Source organism: Hylobates moloch, unplaced genomic scaffold (genome assembly GCF_009828535.3).
Source record: "Hylobates moloch isolate HMO894 unplaced genomic scaffold, HMol_V3 SCAFFOLD_1, whole genome shotgun sequence".
Classification (NCBI taxonomy): domain Eukaryota; kingdom Metazoa; phylum Chordata; class Mammalia; order Primates; family Hylobatidae; genus Hylobates; species Hylobates moloch.
This window is the reverse complement of record NW_026652276.1, coordinates 13,859,671-13,870,401: the sequence shown is the minus strand read 5'-3', so window position 1 is coordinate 13,870,401 and position 10,731 is coordinate 13,859,671. Positions and strand designations below refer to the sequence as shown.

Sequence of the window (10,731 nt, the reverse complement as noted above, 5' to 3'; positions counted from 1 at the left end):
GAAAAAAATGGGAGTCCTTGTCTCATATAGCTTTCTACAGATGATGGAAACTTGCCCTTCCATTTAGCCTTTTAACTTGCTTCTCTACACCCACCTAATCACCATCAAGTAACCTATTTTCTGTTTTCCAACCTCTCTCTCCCATTTGCTTCCTCTTTCCCACCCAGTCTCCCTGCATACATGCAGATGACTTCCATTCCTTCAGCCCTCTGATTCCTCCCCTTAAAGAGGCTTTCTTTCCTTTTAAAGAGACGATTTTAATTGATTTTTATCAACTCTACTCAAAACTGTATCCTAAGGTCCACATTAGGATTAGTCTTTAATAATCTGAAGATATAATTCCATTGTTTAAAAGAACATTTTAAGAAGACCTTGGTAGAATTACATGTATCAAGAAATACTGAACTTAGGGACAATGGAGACATGGCTGACTTTCTTTTGAAAAAAGAAGTAGTTTTTGTGGGGAGGGTAGGGCAAAGAGCTAAGAAGTAGTTGGTACTATAAGGAAATGTTAGAGACCATTTTGGAAATGTATTCATTATTTTAAGGCAACTAACAAATGATCATCTTTCAGTTAGGATATTGTAGCAGCAGCCTTTACTGGTCATGAAATTTGCATGATATCTAAAATTGTATTTCTGGAAATAGGTCAATGTCAATTAATAGTAACTTCGTATAGAAAGGCAGATGCCAGCTAGCATATAAAAGTGATGCATGCAGACGGTGGTAGTTCTGGAGTCCTGGGAGTCATGAGGTGCTCATCCATCACAAGGCCATCACAGCCAGGTAGAAATGCCTGAGGAAAGCAGCGGAGCTGGCCGTGCCAGCATTTACATATGGAAGAACACTTCTTGAGCAGCCGGGTGTCATGGGGCACAGACCCACGGTTCTCTTTGCGTACGTCGTGCTCACAGTTCCGTCCATAGAAGGAGGGGAGGCAGGCACAAAAGGACCCCAGCCTGCAGGTTTCCCCATTCAGGCAGCAGGTTCTGTTTAGCTCCTTACTGTCCTGTATCCCCATTGGGGGGCACAAGCTGGGAAGACCGAGGACGAATTGCAGGCTCCTCCTGGGGCTGAATGCTGTCATCTCTGAAGGCCAGGTCTCCGTCTCCCTGAGATGGACACACAAGTTCCTGATGGCCCAGCCCTTAACAAGCAATTCAACGCCTTTAAAAAATTGCCTTTACTTTTACAGTTACTGGCTGTTTACTGAAAATTTCATATAATTTTAAATTTAGAAATAAAAACTTCACATATGGAATTAAATTTCATATAATTTTCAGTAAACATCCAGTAACTGTAAAAGTAAAGGTAATTCTTAAAATTACATTTTACAAAGTGAAGTAAAATAAGCGAGTCAATCTAGAGGCGTTTTAAGAACTTAAAGAAAATTAGGTATGGATCTCTGGAAGAGGTAAGGAGAGATATGGCTTATAGTTGTGCAGATAACACAGGAATTACTGAAGTTTGCGCAATTCCAATTGAGGCCAAATTCCTTAAAGGAAATGGACAAGCTGGCTGGCTGACTCTTTCTCTCCGCAGGCTTTCTGATGGAAACGCGGCAGGCAAACAACGATGCTGGCAAGAAATAGGACAGGCCGCATGAAGGCCTGGAGAGTTTTAAGCACAGGTTGAGAGCACAGGTGTAGGCTTTCTGGTGTAGGTTCCGACGCACCTGCCTTCCATTCCTGCCTCCACTATCCATTCAGGCTGCGACCTCTGGTAGTTCTCCACTTTCTCTAATTCTCAGTTACTTCATCCTTAAGAAGTGGTGCGTAACTCACACCTTGTTAGGATTGTATGAGTATGTGTGCATACACCGTTTAGTGCAATGTATGGCACAGAGCCAAGAAATGCAGGATACTAAGTCGAGGTCATTTTTCTTTTGGGAGGACAAGGACAGGGCACGGGCTGGGGCCCTGGAGTGGTTAACCAGCAGCGGGCTTTTCCTCCCACCCTTCCTTTTGGGAAACCCAGTGTGCTAAAAAAGTGCATGCAGCCCAGGCGATGGCCTAGGCCGTCGGTTCCCGGCCATGCCTAGCTCCTCTGAGGTCGCCCTTAGTGAGGACACGAGGTGCCCTCACCTCGTTCACTCTAAACACCTCCAGAACACTCGCCCCCCGCGCGCCGGAACTCCAAGTCACCACCAGCCGCCCGCGGAGCCAGACCTCCCGGCTCTGCGCCCCAGGACCGCTCGGTGCAACCTGCGCATGCGCACCCGCGTCCCGCAGCTGTTTAGCCGTTTCTATGGCTACGAAGCCCATGGGCCGGGGATAGGAGAGCAAGAAAATGAAGCTCAAGAGCCTCCTGCTCCGGTATTACCCGCCAGGTACGCGCCAGCCCCGGCCCAGTCATCCCCACGTGGGACCCTGGGCTCCCAGACTGGGAGGGTTTGGGGCGGAGGAGGGCGCGGGGACTGAGGGGCGGCGGGTCCCCAGGTGGGACAGGAAGTCCGGCACTTCCCAACCTGTGCCCCTCATTCCTTCAGCTCCTGGACTCTTCCTTAAAGCATTAACAATTACTCTTTTAGTAATTTAAAGAGTTTAGCTTGACCGTGCATATCAGTCCGTCTGCATTTATTGAGTGCCTACTGCCTACACGCTTTGTGCTCTGTGCTATGGACCTTTAAAGAAGTTCATAGTCCTTGATTTCAATGAGTGAAGTAATTATGAAATAAATTACTTAACTATTACTTAGTAACATAAGCAATACATTAAATACCTAATCCTTGTCTAACTCTAATGTTAGGTGAGGACATGGTCACCTTTAAAGAATAGGTGACACCCATTGATCACCCAGCTTGCTAGGGACAGAAATAGGAGTGAGATTCTTGGGTTCTAATTCAAAACTCATCTTCTGAATTAGAAACATCTGCAAAAAAAAAAAAAAAAAAAAGAAACATCAGAAACATCTGCAAAACACGCCACAAGGCAAAAGATAACCAAATACACTTGCCCAATGAAGTTTGGATAGGAAGTGTCATAAAGATTTCAAAGGAGGGTAAGATACTTTGGACCGGTTTTGTTTAGAATAGCTTTATGAGGGGTGGGAGTTGAATTTAAGGTTGAATATCTCTCTTTTCCCCGCAACACATCCAACTGCTTGGTCAACACCTCCGATGAGGTATCGCACAGAGATCTCATGATTTCTTTTTTCCAGTCCCATCCCAATCCTGCTGCTTTCTCAGACTGTGCCCTGCCAGTAGAAGGCATCATCACCCAGCCTGTTTTTTGCCAGAAACCTAGGTGGTCACTTTTTGTTTCTCTCCTGTGATCATTCACTGCCTCCCCTGCACCCCCACCCCCCGGCATTCCTTTATCATTCTGCCAGCTCTAAGTCCAAAATATTCTGTGAATCCATCAGATTATCCCTCTTTCCGTAACACAGATTTCTTGGTCTAACATCCCTTCCAGCTGCCAACCTAGTCCAAGCCTCCATTCCAGCCACCATTCCCTTTGGCTGGGCCACTCCAGTGGCTTTTTAACTGGATTCCTGGTTTTTACCCTCATCTCCCAAAATCCATCTACCACTAGGAGCCAGTGGGATCTGAATTCAAGATGTCTAATAGCTTCCTATCATGCTTAGAATACAATCCGCACCCTGTGGGATTTGGCTCATCCTGCGCTGTTGACTTCTAAAACTTCACTTGTCTACCCTCACTATACTTCTGACTTCTTTAGCTTGTTCTTCTAAGACTTAAGAGAGGGCCTTTCACTCGTTCGTTTTTTGGACCCAGCTTTCCCTAGAGCTAGGAAAAGCTGCTTCCTTTTCTTCATTCAGTTTCAATCAATGTCAACCACCTGAAGAGACTTTCCCACCTATTCAAAGTAGCCTGCGCTGATTTTACTGTATGCCATAAAGTGCTTAAAAATTATATTTGTCATCATCCAAAACTCTACTTGTTTTGTTTCAAATGTCTGCCTCTTTCCCATTTAATGTAAACTTCGTGAGAACTAAGATCTTAGTGTTTTTTGATCATTGTAGCGTCCTCAGCTTCTAGAAGAGATTTGGTGACACAGAAGATCAGGAATGTTTGTTGAATGAATGTATGGATAAATGGATGTGTTTGATGAGAGGTCAGGTATAGAAATTACGGAGAATAAACACTGAAATTCTTAAGGGATGCTGCTTCTGCCTCCCTGGAAGACCGATCCTGGACAGCTACTTTCTCCAATGGGAAGTTGACATTTGTAGAAAAGACACTCATTTTCTCCCTCATAGAATTCCAGTTAAAATAATGTGAGAAAGCTATATACAGAGAGTATCTACAGAAATTTATTTTATGTAATTAATTAATATAATTTTTGAGACAGAGTCTTGCTCTGTCACCCAGGTTGGAGTGCAGTGGCGCAATCCAACTCCACCTCTTGGATTCAAATGATTCTCATCCCTCAGCCTCCCAGGTAGCTGGAATAACAGGTGTGCACTACCAAGCCCAGCTAATTTTTGTATTTTTAGTAGAGACAGGGTTTCACCATGCTGGCCAGGCTGGTCTTGAATTCCTGACCCCAAGTGATCCACCTGTCTTGGCCTCCCAAAGTGCTGGGATTACAGGTGTGAGCCACTGCACCAGGCTGAGAGTATCTACGAAATTTAAATTAGGCATAGGTATATAGTATATAGAAAATTTAAAATTAAGACTAATAGTCTGTTTCCTTTAAGTATTCCATAATTTTCTTTTGTCTCTTTTTGCCCATAGGCCTGTGCTGGTTCCCATAGGTGTACCAATAAATGAAGCACTTGCTTTCATCCCTTTGTTGTGGAGTGTAGGTTAAGAATATGGGCTCTGGGTTCAGAATAACTGATTCTCACCATATACGGTAATAAAAAAACTTGGGCAGTTTGTATTATTCTATCAAAGCATGGGTACATGGTGACAACAGCACCACTTCACAGGTCTACTAGACCCTTCCAGCTGCTTATCTTATTTGATTCTTTCTCTTCAGAGTAAAGAAAGCATTTTGGAAGAATATTCTCCCCAAGTGCTGTCCTCCCTTCCTATCATGTTTTCACCCTGAAACTGCCCACTTTAAGATCTCCAATGACATTCACATTGCTAATCCACTGGCCAAGCCACCGTCCTTGCCTGCCTTGACCTGACAGCAGCATTCGACCACTCTGCTTTTCTTTGGCTTCCAGGACACATATTCTATTTTCCTTCCTGTCTCACTGTCACTTCTTCTGTGTCCATCTTGTTGGTTCCTCTTCTTCTTTTTGATTATTTAATGTTGGAGTGTCCCAGAGCCCCAACCTTGGACTTCTCCTTTCTATCTACGCTCATATACCACGCAAGGTCATCCGTTCTCAAGGCTTAAAAACTATCCTGAAGCTGGGCGCAGTGGCTCACGTCTGTAATCCCAGCACTTTGGGAGGCTGAGGCGGGTGGATCACCTGAGGTCAGGAGTTCGAGACCAGCCTGCCCAACGTGGTGAAACCCCGTCTCTACTAAAAATACAAAACAATTAGCCAGGTGTGGTGGTGCGGGTCTGTAATCTCAGCTACTCTGGAGGCTGAGGCAGGAGAATCACTTGAATCTGGGAGGTGGAGGTTGCAGTGAGCTGAGATCATGCCAATGCACTCCAGCCTGGGTGCCAGAGCGAGATTGTCTCAAAACAAACAAACAAACAAACAAAACCATCCCACATAGTTCTGAGTACCTAACTGCCCACCCAACACATTCATTTGAATGTCCACCGTACATCTCATATGGGGGTCTCCCATGGTCTTCCCCATCTCAGCAAATTGCAGCTCCATTTCTCCACTTACTCATGCCCAAGATTTTGGACTCTTCCTTGTCTCCTCTCTCTCATCTCCACATCCACTAACAAATCCTGCTAGTCCTGCCTCCAAAATATATGCAGAATCCAACAATTTGTGCTACCTGACCACTACCATTCTTTTTAGCTTGAAAGCTTCCTTCCACCCTTGCCCCTCTTCAGTCTATATGGCAATGGGGTGGCTCTGTTAGAACATGAATATCCCCATGTCACTCTTCTGCTCCAGCCCTCCAATGACTTCTCAGCTCGTTTAAAGTAAAAGGGCCATGATCCCCAAGCCCCTGCATAATCTCACCCCCTGTTGCTTCCCTGACCTCACCACTTTCGACTTTTCCCTCCAGCAACACTCCTCTCCTTGGTGTTCCTTGGATGGGGCAGAGGTGTCCCCATCCGGGGTCTGCAGTTGCTGTTCTTTCTGCCTCGAATAATCTACCCATGGACATTTGTATCGCTAGTGCCCCGTATTTTTAAAGTCTTTCCTCAAAATTGTGTAAAGTGAAGACTTAGATGCCTCCTTTCTGAGCATTTCTATCTTCTTCCTATGATATTTCACAGCCCCTTTCCCTGGTTTGTCTTTTCTCCTTGGGGCTATCTTAATCCAACTCATCATTATTTTACTCATTTATTTGCTTATTCTTCCCCACGAGAGTAAAAGATTGATGAAGGTAGAAACTTTGTCTATTTTGTTTACTCCTTATCTCTAGCACCCAGAGGAGAGCCTGGTGCATAAAATGACGTTAGTGTTTTTGTTGAATAAGTGAGTTTAATGAGATGATGTGTGTTAAGCAGAATGCCTCAAACTCTTCCTGAAATGTGAAAGGGCCAGATAAGTGATCTTTGATCTACTTCAGCTCTAAAAGCCTAGGATTCTTTTTTTTTTTTGAGATGGAGTCTCGCTCTGTCACCCAGGCTGTAGTGCAGTGGCGTGATCTTGGCTCACTGCAAGCTCTGCCTCCTAGGTTCACGCCATTCTCCTGCCTCAGCCTCTGGAGTAGCTGAGACTACGGGCGCCCGCCACTATGCCTGGCTAATTTTTTTTTTTTTTTTTTTTTTGTATTTTTAGTAGAGACGGGGTTTCACCGTGTTAGCCAGGATGGTCTTGATCTCCTGACCTCGTGATTCGCCCACCTTGGCCTCCCAAAGTGCTGGGATTACAGGCGTGAGTCACCGCGCCCAGCCAAGCCTAGGATTCTTGTAGTGATCTTAGGCTCACGTAATTCTCTTGACTCATGTTTGCGACTATTGCCTGAATGCTTATCTTATAATGAGGTCATATTACTTAGCATGCTTGACATTTAATTTCTGAATTCCAATCTTTGGTGATCCAAATCATATGCAAGTTTCCAAGATACTACTGAATAGCAGGTGGGTGTTTCAATAATAGCATTATCAGATAGGAAAAAATTATTCCACTGAATCATTCCCGTGCTACCTTTATCCCTTCTGCATATAGAACAATTTTGTTTTGCCTCCTAATCCTCTAATTTTTGCCCTCCCACTTTCTTTTGAATAACATATAGGTCAGGGGCATTGTCTTGCTGCTATCTACTGAATTATCCCTCTCCCTACCTACATTCCCAAAGGCTAAATGTACATGTCAGTAACATGGCTAACCAAACATGGGACATTCCTTTTCATCTTGGTCACATTTATTAATTCATAAGCTCTTTGCTTTGGGAAGAGTGGGTGTTGACTATGTGCTTTTCAGCTAACTCAGTTATGACAATTTTTGTATTTCATTTATTGTGTGAAGTCCATAGTTCTTAGACCAGGAGAAGGAATTAAGTCAACATTAACTAAACTAGTTAACATTCTGAGCATTTTAAAGGTTTCTGTTGATTGAATATATAATCTAAGTAAAGAATATTAATATCATTTGAAGCATGCCCTTTTAATATATTGAAGAATTTGAGGCATAGAGGCTTCTTACCTAAGTGTTTTGGGAATTATATTTATTGAGATGCACAATCAAGGGAAAATCAAGATTATTAAGATACTATGGGAAACCGTCACTGAAGAAAAGCATGTATTTCTGGCAGCATCTTTGTTTATTTATTTTTATTTTTGAGACATAGTTTTGCTCTGTCAGCCAGGCTGGAGTACAGTGGCACAATCTTGGCTTACTGCAACCTCTGCCTCTGTCTCCCAAGTAGCTGAAGTTACAGGCATGTGCCATCACACCCAACTAATTTTAGTATTTTTAGTAGATATGTGGTTTTACCACGTTGGTCAGGCTGGTCTCAAACTCCTGACCTCAAGTGATGCACCTGCCTTGGCTTACGAAAGTGCTGGGATTATAGGCGTGAGCCACTGCTCCTGGACTCTTTGTTTTCTGTTTTTATTCTTCATGGCTCATATTACAGCCTTTTGCTCATATTGGAGCTCAGTCATCATGAGAGGGATGAACACATTGCCTAGATCAATGTTCCACAATCTTTTTGGCACCAGGGACTGGTTTCGTGAAGACAATTTTTCCACAGACCAGGGGAATGGTTTTGGGATGAAACTGTTCCACCTGAGATCATCAGGCATTAGTTAGATTCGCATAAAGAGTGTGCAGCCTAGATCCCTTGTATGCACAGTTCACCATAGGGTTCCTGCTGCTATGGGAATCTAATGCTGCTGCTGATCTGACAGGAAGATGAATGAGCTCAGGCGGTAATGCTCACTCGCCCGCCGCTCACCTCCTGCACTGTGGCCCAGGTCCTAACAGGCCACAGACTGGTACCAGTCCAGGGCCCAGTGGGGTGGGGGGACCCCTGGCCTAGAGGTTTTGTCACAGCGAAGCCGTCAAATGTACATGTTTCAGTTTTGTACTTTATTTTCCAGATCCATTTGTACAGCATCCCAACGAATTTTTAGTAGTCAGCTTAAAGACTTTGAACTTTTTACTTTATTACAAACAAGTAGTGAATAAAGAAAGCAGACTTTTGTTCACTTATTTGCTAAAATGTTAAAAATGCATTTCCTTAGGGTATTAGATCATACTCTGTGGGCTGCCAAGTGCTAATTCTTTCCAACCTTTCTCTGAGTTACAGATTATTATTATATTGCTTATTCATTGTGTACATCATTTATTTACTCAAGCATTTATTTCCTCAATAATAAATAGCACATAGTAAATACCCTTATATATAATGCAAAAAAATCTAAAATTATAGTACAGAAAGAAACACTCCCTTGATGATAATGACACCTTGCATTGATTCAGACTTTGTATGTTTAAAATATGTATCTTTCTTGAATTTTCAAATAGCTTTGTAGGGACCTTCAAGGGTTTATATTCTAATACTGTTGATCAACTGGGCATGGTGGTGCCTGCCTTTAATCCCAGCACTTTGAGAAGCTGAGGCAGGAGGACGGTTTGAGCGCAAGAGTTGAAGACCAGCCTGAGAAACATAGTGAGATCTTGTTTCTACAAAAAATTAAACAATTAGCTGGGCATAGCGGCATGGGCCTATAGTCCTAGCCACTCAAGAAAATGAGGCAGGAGAATGGCATGGGTCCCCAGGAGTTCGAGACTACAGTGAGTGATGATTGTACAACTGCACTGCAGCCTGCGTAACAGAGCAAGACTCTGTCTCTAACAAAGTGAAAAACAAAATATGTCGATCCCTGTCATTTTTTCTATTTTCTTATTTTTCTCATACTTTTTAAATTTAATTTTTTTTTTTTTCACCCAGGCTGGAGTGCAATGGCACAATCTCAGCTCATTGCAACGTCTGCCTCCTGAGTTCAAATGATTCTCGTGCCTTAGCTTCCCAAGTAGCTGGGATTACAGGCATGCCACCACACCTGGCTAATTTTTTCTATTTTTAGTAGAGACAGGGTTTCACCATGTTGGCCAGGCTGGTCTTGAACTCCTGGCCTCAAGTGATCTGCCCAATTCGGCCTCCCAAAGTGCTGGAATTACAGGCATGAGCCACCATGCCTGGCTTCTCTTACTTTTATAAAATATTTATGTATAGCTGAATAATGAAAAACACATCAAGGAATAGCTAAGATGAGCCTCACCCTCCTGAAGATGCGATCATGCCTTGAAAGGAGCCACTTGACACGTGACAGTGCCTGTGTCTTCAAGCTGCTGATGTGGAATATTATCAGTCTTTGTAATCTTTGCTAATTTGATGGGTACAACTTACATCTATTTTGTTTTGTATTTTTTCTTAATAATGAAGTTAGGGACTTTTTGTTTTGGTTTGTTTATTGATCATTGTCTGTCTTTATAACCTGACCACTCCTGACTTTTGTCCAATTTTCTTTTTAAAAATCATTTTTGGAGTTCTTTATATTAAGTTTTTAAAGCTTTGTGTTTATGGTTGAAACTTCTTTGCTGATTATTATTTGCCTTTAACTTTGTGGTATCTTTTATTGTACAGAGGTTTATAATTTATTTTAGACAAATTTGTCAATTTTTTCTTTTATAGCTATTGTATTTCATGTACTGACAAAGGTGATTATAGACACTGAGAGACAAATACATTATATTATCTAGAATATTTTATATTTTATTTTTAATATTAAAATTTGTAATCAACCTGGAATATTTTCATACATTGTATGTGGCAGAAATCTCTTTTATTAACTTTTCAAAAAATCCAACTGATTATTACATCATTTATTGAACAATACATTCTTTCTCTATTAATTTGAAATATTATTACATCATTTATTGAACAATACATTCTTTCTCTATTAACTTGAAATATTACCTTCACCTTATTTTTAAATTTTGATGCATAGATGATTTTATTATACTGATCTAATTTTGTATCAAAACCACACTTTATTGTTTTATAGTTCATTGTAATATCTGGTAGAGTAAATTTTCACATTTCAAAAAGCAAAATCATAATTACATTAACTTCATAAATTTGACATCTTTATAGCATTGGGTTTTCTCATCCAGAAATGTGTCTCCTCATTTATCACAATTTTCTTTTATATTCAATAG

The 10,731-nt window shown here is 42.0% G+C and overlaps 1 protein-coding gene and 1 pseudogene across 3 annotated transcripts in view; one reads left to right on the top strand and one right to left on the bottom strand.

Annotated features, from left to right (window-relative positions):
* Positions 1–659: 659 nt before the first annotated feature.
* On the bottom strand, positions 660–2,264 carry LOC116810068 (teratocarcinoma-derived growth factor 1-like; annotated as a pseudogene).
* Positions 2,201–10,731, top strand: part of DAW1 (dynein assembly factor with WD repeats 1) — a 52,225-nt gene continuing 43,694 nt past the window's right edge. For all 3 annotated transcript variants that reach the window (XR_009215701.1, XM_058446851.1, XM_032753306.2), the window contains exon 1: positions 2,201–2,329. Coding sequence is in view for 2 of the 3 variants with exons in the window: in XM_058446851.1 (XP_058302834.1) it covers positions 2,290–2,329 (40 nt within the window). In the remaining variant the exon portion in view is untranslated. The remainder of the gene's footprint in view (positions 2,330–10,731) is intronic.